This window comes from Lygodium microphyllum, unplaced genomic scaffold (assembly GCF_053477565.2).
Source record: "Lygodium microphyllum isolate KBCC unplaced genomic scaffold, Lygodium_microphyllum_v1.1.10 scaffold_31, whole genome shotgun sequence".
NCBI lineage: Eukaryota > Viridiplantae > Streptophyta > Polypodiopsida > Schizaeales > Lygodiaceae > Lygodium > Lygodium microphyllum.
Window position 1 is genome coordinate 13,505,631 of NW_028229514.1, and position 12,077 is coordinate 13,517,707.

General features: G+C 44.2%; 1 protein-coding gene across 4 annotated transcripts in view; it reads left to right on the forward strand.

Moving 5' to 3' along the window:
- The window catches only part of LOC148009330 (uncharacterized), a 115,300-nt gene that overhangs the window by 12,058 nt on the left and 91,165 nt on the right, over positions 1–12,077 (forward strand). For all 4 annotated transcript variants that reach the window (XM_087673578.1, XM_087673577.1, XM_087673581.1 and 1 more), the window contains one exon: positions 7,368–7,476. In XM_087673578.1, coding sequence (XP_087529704.1) covers positions 7,402–7,476 — 75 coding nt within the window. In that variant the 5' untranslated portion in view covers positions 7,368–7,401. Of the gene's footprint in view, positions 1–7,367; positions 7,477–12,077 lie in introns of those variants that run through there.

Sequence of the window (12,077 nt, forward strand, 5' to 3'; positions counted from 1 at the left end):
TCGAGATGTGGCTAAGGCCTGGAAGCTATGGAACACGGAGCCTTCAGCGTTCGGCTCGGTCAGAAAGTGTGTCATGTGGTATAGGCCATTAGGCTGTGCCTCACCGCGAGCAATCACTAGACCAGTCAGAGAGTCAAGGACCTCGACTATGGCAGCTGTAAAGAGACTGCTTGCCACAACCGGCAAAGCTGCTGAACAGATAACAAGTTCACCCCAAGCTGAGGGACATGATATACATTGTCCAGCGAAGCTAGATCCAGACCCTTGTCAGTGGCAAAACTGACGCAACCTTGAGCCTGAATCTTGATCGAGGAGTTGTTTTCTACACGGATCCGCCCGACTGCAGGGGCTCGGGTACGGAAAATGTCATCTATAGGAGTCATGTGATGTGTAGCTCCACTGTCCACAATCCAAACTGGAGTTGAAGTGCTCAGTTGTGATGAGTGGGCCTTTGCAGTAACCTCGTCGGGAGGCAACTCACAGATGTGGACGAGACTCGCATCTGATGTCTCTATGGAGACGATATGGGCCTCTGTAGACCAGTCAGACAAGCCCTCACGAGTTGAGAACGTTGTCGACTAAGATGATTGTGTGGTGGCAGTGTGAGTTTGACCTTTAAACTGCCCCTTGCCATCACCTTGCCTCCCCTGTTGGGGGTTGCCCGACTGAGGGGCGGGGGTCGAAGACTTAGGTTTTGGTGCTGTGCCTCGTGCCTTTGATCGACACTCGTCGTCAAAATGGCCAATCTTTTGACAATGTTGACAATACCTATTCTTTTTAGGTACATTCCATCCAGATTTGAGTTGTGACTGGGAGTTTCCTTGAGAATCCCCAGATTGATTTAGCTTTTGAGTTTGATTTTGATTTTGAGTGGAGGTTTGGTTTGGTTTGCCCTTCCCTTGTTGCCCTTTTTGAGAATGAGCAAGAAGAGTCTCCTTTGAAGAGAAATTCATATGAAACTGATCGAACAACCGTGCGTAACGCAATAGCTGACACTCAAATTCATAGAATGTAGGCATGGTAAGCTTTGAAACTGTTCCTTCCACAAAATTGAAGTATTTCTTGGGCAGTTTATTTAGGAACAATGTGACCTGATCGTCAGAGGACTTGGGAGTCCCCATAGTGGAGAATTTAGTGAGGAGACGCCGATTCTCAGCCAACTTGACTTTCAAGTCATCCCGGTCAGTGATTTTGAAAAGTTGAAGCTCATGGTTAAGATTAATACGACGCGTTCTATCTCGAGCCTCATAGCGGTCAGTCAAGTATGCCCATCGCTCTGACACTAAGTCAAAATGCTGAAGCTGAGAATGAAACTCTGGCAATAAGCCCTACATCAGCTCGACAATAGCGGAGGCATTCCTAGCCTTCCATGAGCGGATGACCTCGTATGGAACAAATGCGGGATCGGGTTGGGGTTCCAACCCTTGCACTAGATTCCATAGGTTTTGTGAATCAAGGACATGTCTCATCAAATTCGACCAAGTAGTAAAGTTTGACCCGTTAAAACGAGTCTTGTCATTAAATGCATTCTTGGCAGAAGATGAGCTAGAACCATGAGGTGTCGGGTGGGTGGAGTAAGATGATGGTGGGAAAGATGGTGGAGGTGAGAGTGTCTGATAAGAGTAAGAAGGAGGGGGAAGAATTGGGTAGGCAGAAGTAGGCTGTGAGTGTCCAATGAGTGCCGATTGATGCGGAGGAACGGGAACATGAATGCTTCCGTAAGGTGCCGGTGTAGGTGGAGGCACTGGGACATAGAAGCCTTGCCCAAAGTCAGGCTAGGACATAGCATTATGACCAGAAGGTCCACTAGGCAATGCCATGGAGGCAAACTGTGGAGGCAACTGATCCACACTCGGGAGAGATTGAGTGGGATACCCAGGCTGCAATGATCCCGAAAGTGTGTATGAGGTAGGTGGAACACCACCTGGTTGAGGGAAGGATGAGGTCCTAAAGGATGTGCCTATGTTTCCATAACCCCCCGGTGTGATGTGCGGTGCGACATGAGGTGTCTGAAATGGAAATGTAAATGGTGTAAATGGAAGTGGTGAAGCAACAGAAGAATGTGGTGGGATGGGTGGGTTTTGAAAGTGAGGTGTATGAGGTGCAGATTCTTTTTGTTCATTTACACTATGCAGTGAACGAATACTGAACCTCAAACTCTTGTATCTCTAGGATCAGGGCAGGGGTAATGAGCTAGAGAGTGTGTCGTACTCCGAACGGATCCGAATCGTAGCAAGGCAGCCTCTGGATGTCGAACACCAGCAAACACAACAGTTAGAAGCTGGATCTGATGCAAACAGCAGTGAGGAGAGAGAAAGACTAAAAACGGAGCCTGCAGGAGAGAGAAAGACTGAAAACGCAGGCAGGACAGCATGCAGGAGAGAAATACTAAAAACGGAGCCTGTAGGAGAGAGAAAAACTGAAAACGCAGGCATGACAGCTTGCAGGAGAGAGAAAGACTGCAACGACTACAGACAGGAGAGAAAATTGTCAGGGCGGCAGCTGGAGTCTGCAAACGCAACAGTTTGCTAGCGTGGCAGGCTGTACAACAGCAGTGCAGATGAACAGCAGTCAGTCGCCAGGCAGAAACAGCAGCAACCAGCGTGTGGAGGGCTGGAAACAGGTGCCAGACTGTAGGGAACATTTATGGACAGCAAGGGTTGAGATGTCCCCGTGAACGGGGTGTGGGCAGCAAGCTGATAACACTTGAAACTTGCAAAAATGAGAGTCTAAAAGAGTGGAGGGCTGGCTGCCAATTTATAGAAAATTAGGGTTCTAGATCCTCTCCCACTTAACTTTCTCGATCCGCTCCCCGTTTTAGGGTTTTGGCTAAAATAAGCCTAAAATAAGTATGTTTTGGGGCTGTTTAAGTGGCTAAGTGCATTTCTTAGCACAACACTTGCCATTGTAGATGCCTTTGATACTTGGTGTCATCATCTAGAGGGTGCAGCCCATAAAGTTATCGTCTATACAGATCACAAAAATCTAGAATACTTTATGACAACCCGCATTCTCAATTGAAGACAATTCCTCTTGAGTAACTTCTTATTTAGGTTTGACTTTGTCATCACCTATTGCCCAGGACGTCAACAATGCCAATTAGATACTGTATCAAAAAGATTCTACTTGGCACCTACGAAGTGAGAAGAAGCTTTTGATCAGCAACGAGCAATACTACTCAAGCTAGAGCACCTCCGGCTAGCAACCATCTCGAGTTGTCACCAAGATGACCCTACCTTGATCCGGTTAATCCATGAAGCCCCCTCCCGCATGATTATTTGGCCAACAATGTCAAGAGAAAAAATCAAGAGGGAAAAGGAAATGATGTTTGTGAGTTTCAGGAAATTAATGGATCGTTACACTATAAGGATCTACTTTATATCCCTCTAGGAAAGCTGAGACTCAAGGTAATCCAATAATGCTATAACACCCCAGTAGTAGGATACTTTTGAGTTAATAAGACCTTAGAGCTTATTTTAAGAGATTTTTGGTGGCCCCAAATGTGGAAAGAAGTTAAGGAATATATAAAATCATGTGATACTTGCAACAGGGCCAAGGTACCTCGTCACAAACCACATGGCCTCTTGCAACCCTTGCCCAGTCCAGTGCCGCCCTGGTCTTCTCTGTCCATGGATTTCATAACAGATCCGCCCAAATTAGACAAATATGACTCTATTTTTGTTATGGTGGATAGGTTCACAAAAATGGCACATTTCATCCCTACCACAAAGACCGTCACAGGTGTAGCTATTGCCAGACTTTTCCTCAAATACATTTCGAATTACGTAGACCCCTAGACGACATTGCCAACAATGGGGTTTCCCAATTCATATCTTGTTTTTGGAAGAGCCTTTGCAATCTCCTTGGAGTCCAAGTTAAGTTATCCACAACCAATCATCCATAGACTGATGGTCAAACAGAATAGGTAAATCAAGTCTTGAAACAATATCTCCACTGCACCATCAACTACCATTAGAATGTTTGGTTTGAGCTCTTTTTCTTTGCAGAGTTTGCTTATAATAATAATATCCATGTATCTGCTAAGCAAACTCCTTTGCAAACTATGGCAAGTATCCAAGGATGGATGTACATCTCTCCAATCAAGTAAAGAACCCCACCGCCCGAGATAAAGCTCAACATCTAGCAAATATAACCAAGAACTCAAGTAACAAATCCAAAAGGCTTAGAATCAGTACAAGTACTATGCGGACCGGTATCATCTTCAACATCTAGCATCATGGTTACTCAGGTATAATCTTCAGATAACAAGGCCCTCTAACAAGCTAGACCACTAGAGATTTGGACCCTTCACTATCATAGCCAAGTTCAGCCTAGTTGCTTATCAACTCAGCTGAGCTTCAATCTGTTCTTCCTCTCACATTTGGTATGAGAGCTCAGGTCAGCTCAGTCTCTACTCAGAGCTCCAACTCCAGCTTTAGCTTGGTAAGCTGTTGTCTCTGTCTGCAAGCAGCTGTCTACACTGCCACTAGCCACCACCAGGTTGTCTGCTAGCACTGAAGCCTTCGGTGTTGCCACCAGAGACAGCCGCTGCCACCTGTTAACTATGCCAGCTGCGCCTCAGGCGTTGCCAGCTCCTGCACGCCTGATTCAACTTGCTGTCTCCTGCCTCATGCTTGCTCAGTGCGCTGCTGACAGCGCCGCCCGTCTGCTCCACGCTCCCCGTCTACTCTAGGCTGCCCCTCTGCTCCAGTCTGCCCACCCACCCACTCCAATTCGCTCTGCACTACCAGCCAGCTCGCCAAGTCAGGCAGTAGCTACCTGACAGTCCAGGTCGACTTTGAGAATTAGGGTAAAAAGGATTTTTTATTTAAATTTATTTCTCTGGAAGGAGCTTGTTGCCCGGGCAGGCAATCTCAGTTCTAGTATGTGTCTGGGACACAAATATTGTAGAGATTTGTGCATTTTTTTTGGGCCAGACATATTGCTGAGTCAGTGTTTATTCATATCCATGAGCCCACAACCATCTTTGAGCTCTGTATTGGAAGTCCTACATCTATCGGACTTGGGCTTCCATCTTCTCTTATCGCATGGCCTTACATGACTTCGTACTCAAGTTGTCTTCACCAAGTAGGCCATAGTTATTGAGGATTCTTCCTTAGGAGCCATTCTTGTGATATTTTGGCGGGAGAGGCAGCTATATAGGCTCCATTCCCCTTCCAGAGTTAAGGGCCCTTCAAGGGAGTTTTCCATTGCCACATTGGTTCCCATTTGTGCACTACCCACCCATCCCATAGGTTCTACCCTATCCCTCACCATCTCCTTCGTTGGTTTTCTCATACCCTCCATCCCTTTGAGAGGGGGGACGATAAAGGAGATGTAGTTGTGGATTCCCTTGCCCTTTGTGTTCTAGAGAGGCATTTCAAGGATTGTGAGAGGAGATTCTTCACGCATTGCAATATTCTATGAGCCTTTCCTTTAGTAGCCTCTTTGTGTTGTCATCAAGCCACCATCCCCTGCTGCTTGATGGCCATCCCATGGCCGTCGATCCATGTTGTTCTTCTCTGGCAAATTATGACACCTTTGATAACTCCTTGCTATCATTTGTTAGTTGGGTCAAATCTTGGCTCACCTATTCTTGATTGGGCTTTTCTAGAGTGATCTATTTGAGGCCTCTCCACTTTGATTGACCTATGGTCGCCTACCATTGGATTGCACTTTCATTTGGAGACATGGTCTTACTCCTTGCTTGGCATTCATCATTGATGAACTTCATTGGCAATGGCACTCCTCCTAACACCCTCGAATCCATTCCATCTGCTTTGGCCTTCCACCATATCTAGGATGTGAAAGAGTAGTTAGCAGTCATATTTACCATGTTTGATCAACTTTTGCCTATGAGCCTCAATTTGAGTTAGATGGGGACATTGGGAGCTATGACATTGTGTTTGTTTGTCATTTTATTAGTCCTAGACACTTTGGAGGTGACACCAGTGCATTTCATTTCTAGCACAGTGGACATTTTGTCATTTGAGCAAATTGACCTAGGCATCCATATTTTGGGCCTGGCCAGCTAGTATACTAGTTATGGCTTCAATTTTATAGGCAGCCTGTCCCCTCACTCCATTGACTTATCATCCAGTGGTCATTCAGCGAGCCCTCCTCATTCTTGTCTCATCCTCTCGTTCCCATCCAGTGCCCACATTGACACTACATGCTGCATGTTGTGGCTGATTGTTGCAGCCTTGTATTCAGTCTTTTGCTAGTTTGTTCCTTCTCTCTCTTGCATTTCTTTCAATGTGTTCCCCCCCCCAAAAAAAAAACACACACACAAAAGAAAAGAGAAATCTATTAATAACACCTCGGAGAAAAATCCCCCTTGAGGTAGATACAAAGTACGAGGAACTCTGTGAAGAGTAACTAAGTGCATAAAAAAGACAACAGTTATGTGAACAATCAATCTGGTAGGCACCAGCTGAGGGGTAGTATGAAAGATGGTGTCTGAATCCCAAATCTGTAGGAAAGCTTCTCTTTTCTTCCTCATCCTCTTAGAGCTGCCCTACATCCTTTCCCATCTCCCATGGAGAGTGTGGACTATCTCTGTCCAAATCCTTGATAAAGACTCCCTAGTTGTTCAAAATCCTTCTCTATTCACTCCATGTTCACTTTCCTTTCTGCTGCCCGTAGCTCACTCTCCTAGTTGGATCCTAGGGGCATGTTTCAATTAGATTGTCCATACCAAAGTTTGAGAAGCAATGATAGAACAAGGAACAAAATATTCTTTGAACTAGCTGTACCCATGGGAGAGAATATTACGAGGTTTGTTGAAAAGCCAATCTGGTGATTTATAATGCAAGACTGTATGTGACTCTAGGTGAAAGAACATGCCAGAGTCCCATGTAGCAAGAAATACATATCTCCTCCTCGTATGCTTAGAGTCGCCCTATAGTCTCTCCCATCTCCCATACTGATCTCTGTTTAGAAGAAAGGGACTCAACTACAGAGATGCTCTATTCCTCAATGGCATGACTTGCATCTCGCTGTGTAGATGTACCAAGCAGTTATACTAGTAATGAATTCCCAATTGGATTGTGTCCTGAGATACCACTCTGTGTGCAAGAAGTCTGGTGCTTAGCTGCCAAAGATAAGTAAATAATGATTCCCCTAAACATCCTTATAGCCACATGCTGGACCTCTGTGTGTGACCTATTTACTGCCCCCTAGGTCAATATCGGTCTCAATTATGCTGTGAAAAGAATTGCAAGAATCTTGTTGCATACAACACCAACATGTATTTTATTTTATACCTATAAAAATTTACATGGTAATTAATTGGTATACATATCTTTTGAAACAATTGAAGCACAACCTTAGATGAAAGAACTGAATAACGAGAACAAAAAACACAGGTGTCGACACAGTCCTGAAAATGGAGCTGCACATATGGAGTTGGTTAATAGATGTGTCAAGCTTTTGTCACTTAGGGATTGTCCTGCCATTGAAACTATTTATTTACAGGTAATTGAGGCTTTAATTTTTAGCTTTTGACAAAACAGGATGTGCCAAAATATTTTCTTTTAAATCATCCGATTAGAAGGGTGAATTAGTACACTTGCATTGAAGTACAGTTTGCTTTTGACTGCAATAACAATTCATTTATAGCTGTTTGTTAGTTCAAATGAAAGCCTGGCATATGTAACATTAGTTTTGATGTGCTATTAAGTTTGTACATACATATATCATGGAAAAATGTTAAAATATCACTTTTTATGCTATTTTGATGATTCTCCTTGTTCTAGGAAATGATTAGATACTGGTCAAGCTTCAAGTTAATAAAATATTACATGGAAAATATTGATTTTGATCGGGAAATAAAGAGGCCATATCTTTATAATAATGCACAAATTGTTTGTGGCAATCAAAGAAGTAGAAGTGTGGGAAAATGTTTGACACCAAATGTGAGCAGCAATGCAGTGAGGTGACAAATGTGAAATACAAGGGCGTCAGTAGAGAGGTGGAGCACCACCTTGAAATGCATAAGTAGGCCAACAACTGTAGCTGTAGTTGACTGCCCAGTTATGCAAAGTGTACAAAACAAGGTGTTTATAGGAACTCTGATGTCCTGTAGACTCTGCTAGGTCCACAAGTGCAGATGACAAGGATCATCCTCAAAGATTTGGACACCCTCTTGCATCTCAAGAGGGAGCCAAACATCAGGAGGACCTGAAAAAAAGAAGATTTATGCTTGGAATCTCATGTCTCAATGAAAGAAAATCAGTATTGTGCTATGGAAAGAAGGTTTGCACTATAACCTATTGAAGAACCAGAGCTGAAGATGAGATCGACAAAGCTGCATCTAGAGTTGAGAGCTGAACATCCGACACAGATATGCTCTAAAAGCCTCCAACCAGCAGTGGAGGGATTGCTCTCCTGTCAAATAATTCCCTGGCAATGATGACATGCTGTGGGCATCTCATAAATCAGGATGCCCAACCATCGTGTCATACCTCAAGTAAAGTAGCTTGATCAATAGCCTTAGGATCTGCCTTTACATCTAAACAAGAACTTGAGCTCGCCTTGGGAGTTTCTCTTCTTCGTCTTCTTGTCCTTGCCTTGTTCATTTTTCTACTTCTGCTGAGGGTCACAGGTAGCTAATTCTTGCCACCAAACCAGCACTTGACCTTGTTCTTTTTTGGGTTCCTTTTCTTGGAACCTTCAGCAGCCATAACTGCCTTTGAAAGTCAGTTTTATGGTATCTAGGACCAAATTGTACACCAATCTCCATAAGCAAAGAATTCACCTCCTTAAAGGTAGGAGGATGAGTCCTAGAACTCATATATAGTACAAAGGCTAGTAGAATAACCAGTGTAGCAGTGGATAGTAGGTGGCCATATGGGGTTCCCCAAAGGGAAGAAAGTGCTGAAATGTGAAAAGCGTAAGAAGTCCTCATGTCTCCTACTCATGCACTCTAAATCACACCACAATTTGTGTCTCTGAGTGTCAATGGTCTTTGTCTTGATACAGTTGAGAATATGAGAAGTAGAGATGTGCTGTTGACGATGCTACCATTGAGCTCCCATCTATGATGGTGAGTCTCCTTTGTCACATGAACAAGCCATGGATCTCTGCCATGAGTCTTGCACATCTAGGCTCCTTTGGACATAAGCTGGCTGCATGCTTGGGAGGCTATGTTTCAGGCTTTGAGTGATGGTGTGGTCACCTGTAACCGAGCAAGCTGGTGCCCATGCTCGTGTCAATTGTGCTGCCAACCCTTGCTTGTGTTGATTGCATTGAGTTGGTGTCCCTGTCTTGACCTTGGTTAACTTGCTCATGCATCTGTCTGGTTGTGTCGCTTCTCTTGACATTGCCTTCTATCCCAATTATTGATCTAGCTTCAATGTTGTGCATCTTTGACTATGGTTGATGTGTGGATCCTTGTCTTTTTGTTATGAAGGCTTTTGTTGACACATACCATTGCTGTCTTCCATTGATGCTGTTGTGTGTTTTGGACTTTGTTTAAAGGCTTATTCATGTTGAGTCCATTTGAAGGTAGTTTACACATCGCGCTTGATTGGTTGGTTTTATCCTTGTGTACACTACATGTGCTCATTGTTCTAAGAAATTTTGCAGTTATTTGCACTCTCTTTGCTACTATTTCTAACTGATGTAATGTGCAAGTTATTTCCTCTTCTCATTTCACTTGATTATGATGCTTTGGTGCTCATGTTTGAGAGATCCATTATTTTGATACATCATCATGGAGCTGTGGTTGAGTGCTATGATACTCACTAGTGCTTTTCAAAGAGGTCTTAGATTGCTTGAGCCTTTGGAGGAGAGAGGACATCTTGATGCTCTTCATGTTCTTGGTGGATTTGATGTCTTTCATCATGCATACAGGTTTTGGCAATTCCAAACATTGGACTGGTGTGTCCATTGCTTGTGAATATATGCTAGGATTTGCATATAGAAAACACAAAATGTGTGAATATGGCTGGAACACAATAACTCAGACAATAAGACAAATGCAAAACACAAAATGCAAAAACACAAACACAAATAGAGAAGAAAGGGAACTCTGAAGTGAATGAATGAATGCTGTAAATGAAGGAAAGAATGTACAAGATGCTCAAGGAAAGTGGTGGCTCTCATGGGAGTGGGCTGACGGAGGTGTCGATGAGTGCAAACCAATGGAGACGGATCCTGAGTGTAGTAACCATGAGTTGGAGCAGAGACTAACGAAGAAAAGTGTTGAGAACACAAAAACGATTTGATTAGATGCAAACACAAGTTAGGCAGATGCTGGAAATGGAAAGGCAACAGGCCGGAAACCAGAATGCAATAGTGTTTGGGGCTAGAACTGTTGGGTATTTCACTCACGCCTCACTTACGCCTACGCTCACATCAGAGTGTCGGTGATCAGTAGGACACTGGGGCACTTTTTACTCTCGGTAGGAGAGGTTTTTTCCCCCAGACTTATGGTATTATTTCGTATGTGATTATGATACACACTTACGGGCACTTACCGTGTTCGGCTGTGAACACCCCCCTACAACCCTAAGGTTTAAGGGTTGTACCTTGTACTTTTAGTTTACACTCTTTCAGTCTATTCCATTGGGTGTCGTGCTTCACTCTCTACTGTCTACTAGTTTTTTGTGCTGAGCTTTGATCCTGTCCTCCCTCACATTTGGTCTCAAAGCATTGGCTTTGTTTAGCTGAGGCTTAGTTTTGCTCAGCCTCTGGGAGCTTGTGGCTCTTTCAGCACGACTTGTAGCAGCTTGACCAGTGCCCCAACAAACTTCAATTGCTTGCGTTTGAGGCAAACATAGCCCCTAAGCCACCCATTCGCCATTTGCCATGCCAGTTTAATCTGCACCCCTCCCCCCCCCCCACTCGTCAGACGTACGTCAGTCACTGTGCTTGTTAACAATCGATAGCTATCCTTCCTCACACAGTCACCTCACCTGGACCAACGCCTGCCTGGACCAGTGCCCACCCGCTTGGACTTTGCCATAGGCGTGCCCGGTTGACGCCTCCTGTTTGCCCGTCGTTTGTGCCTTTGCTCTGCACTATTTCGTCCTTGCTCGTCCACTTGCCCGATGTCCCGTCAGCTGCTGCACGCTCTGCCCGTCAGTCACGCTTTTCCATAGGGGAAGGGGGTAAGGTGGAAATAAGACTAAAACTCAAAAGCAAAGAAAAACAAATCAAAACCAATTCATGGTTAAGAAAAAGGGTTGTAAATTTTGGAATGTATGGACTGCTTGAGAGAGAAGTTTAATTCTATAATTAAGCATTTCAATTCCATAAGCATGTGATCTTTTTTTCTCTGCAAATAATTGTTTTGAAAAGCACTAATGGTGAACATGGCTTCAGGCCAAGAGAAAGCCAGCAAGTTGCAATTTTTAGAAGAAGAGTAGGCAAAATATGGCCTTTCGGTGGAAATAAGGGCCTTTAACCAGTTCAAGTTTAGGCATGTGTTGAACTTGAAGGATGTTGCCATGGAGGAACAAGCAATGAAGTGAATTGTCGAACAATGCCATTTGCAAAATACATAAGAGGCAGTTGGTCAAGGAATGGAGTACAGCGAGTGTGTGGAGTTCCTCCGGACCTTTAGTAGGAACTGTAGCACCGTGAGAGTGCGGGAAAGAGAAGAAACGTGTCAAGCCCAGATTGAGTTGACTCTAGAGTTGGTGGAGAAAGCATTGGGTGTAGCTAATAACGTGGAAAGGCGGCCAAAGAGAGATGTGTATGCCATGTTAGGAATGGATAAGGAGATAGTCCACACAAATGATGGCATCTACTTGGTAGACATCCTCGACTCCGTAATCTAGCTTCAAGCCAAAATGATGCACGCACTGTTCTCTAGCAAAAGGTACAACTCAATAATGAGCCGAATCAACCTGCCTATGCTGGAGAGCATTGCAAGAAGATCTCTTGACGAAGCGAACCTAAATGGCTCTGTGCGGAAGACCATTGAGTCTTCAGCAAAGCACTAGCAACATGAGGAAGACCCGCAGGAGGAGAGTCCCCTGCTACCAAGGCAAAAAGAAAAGCATCATCCTCAAAGGCCTCTACCATCGGATTCGGTGGGGTTTTAACAGCTATAATAAGGGAAGCATTGG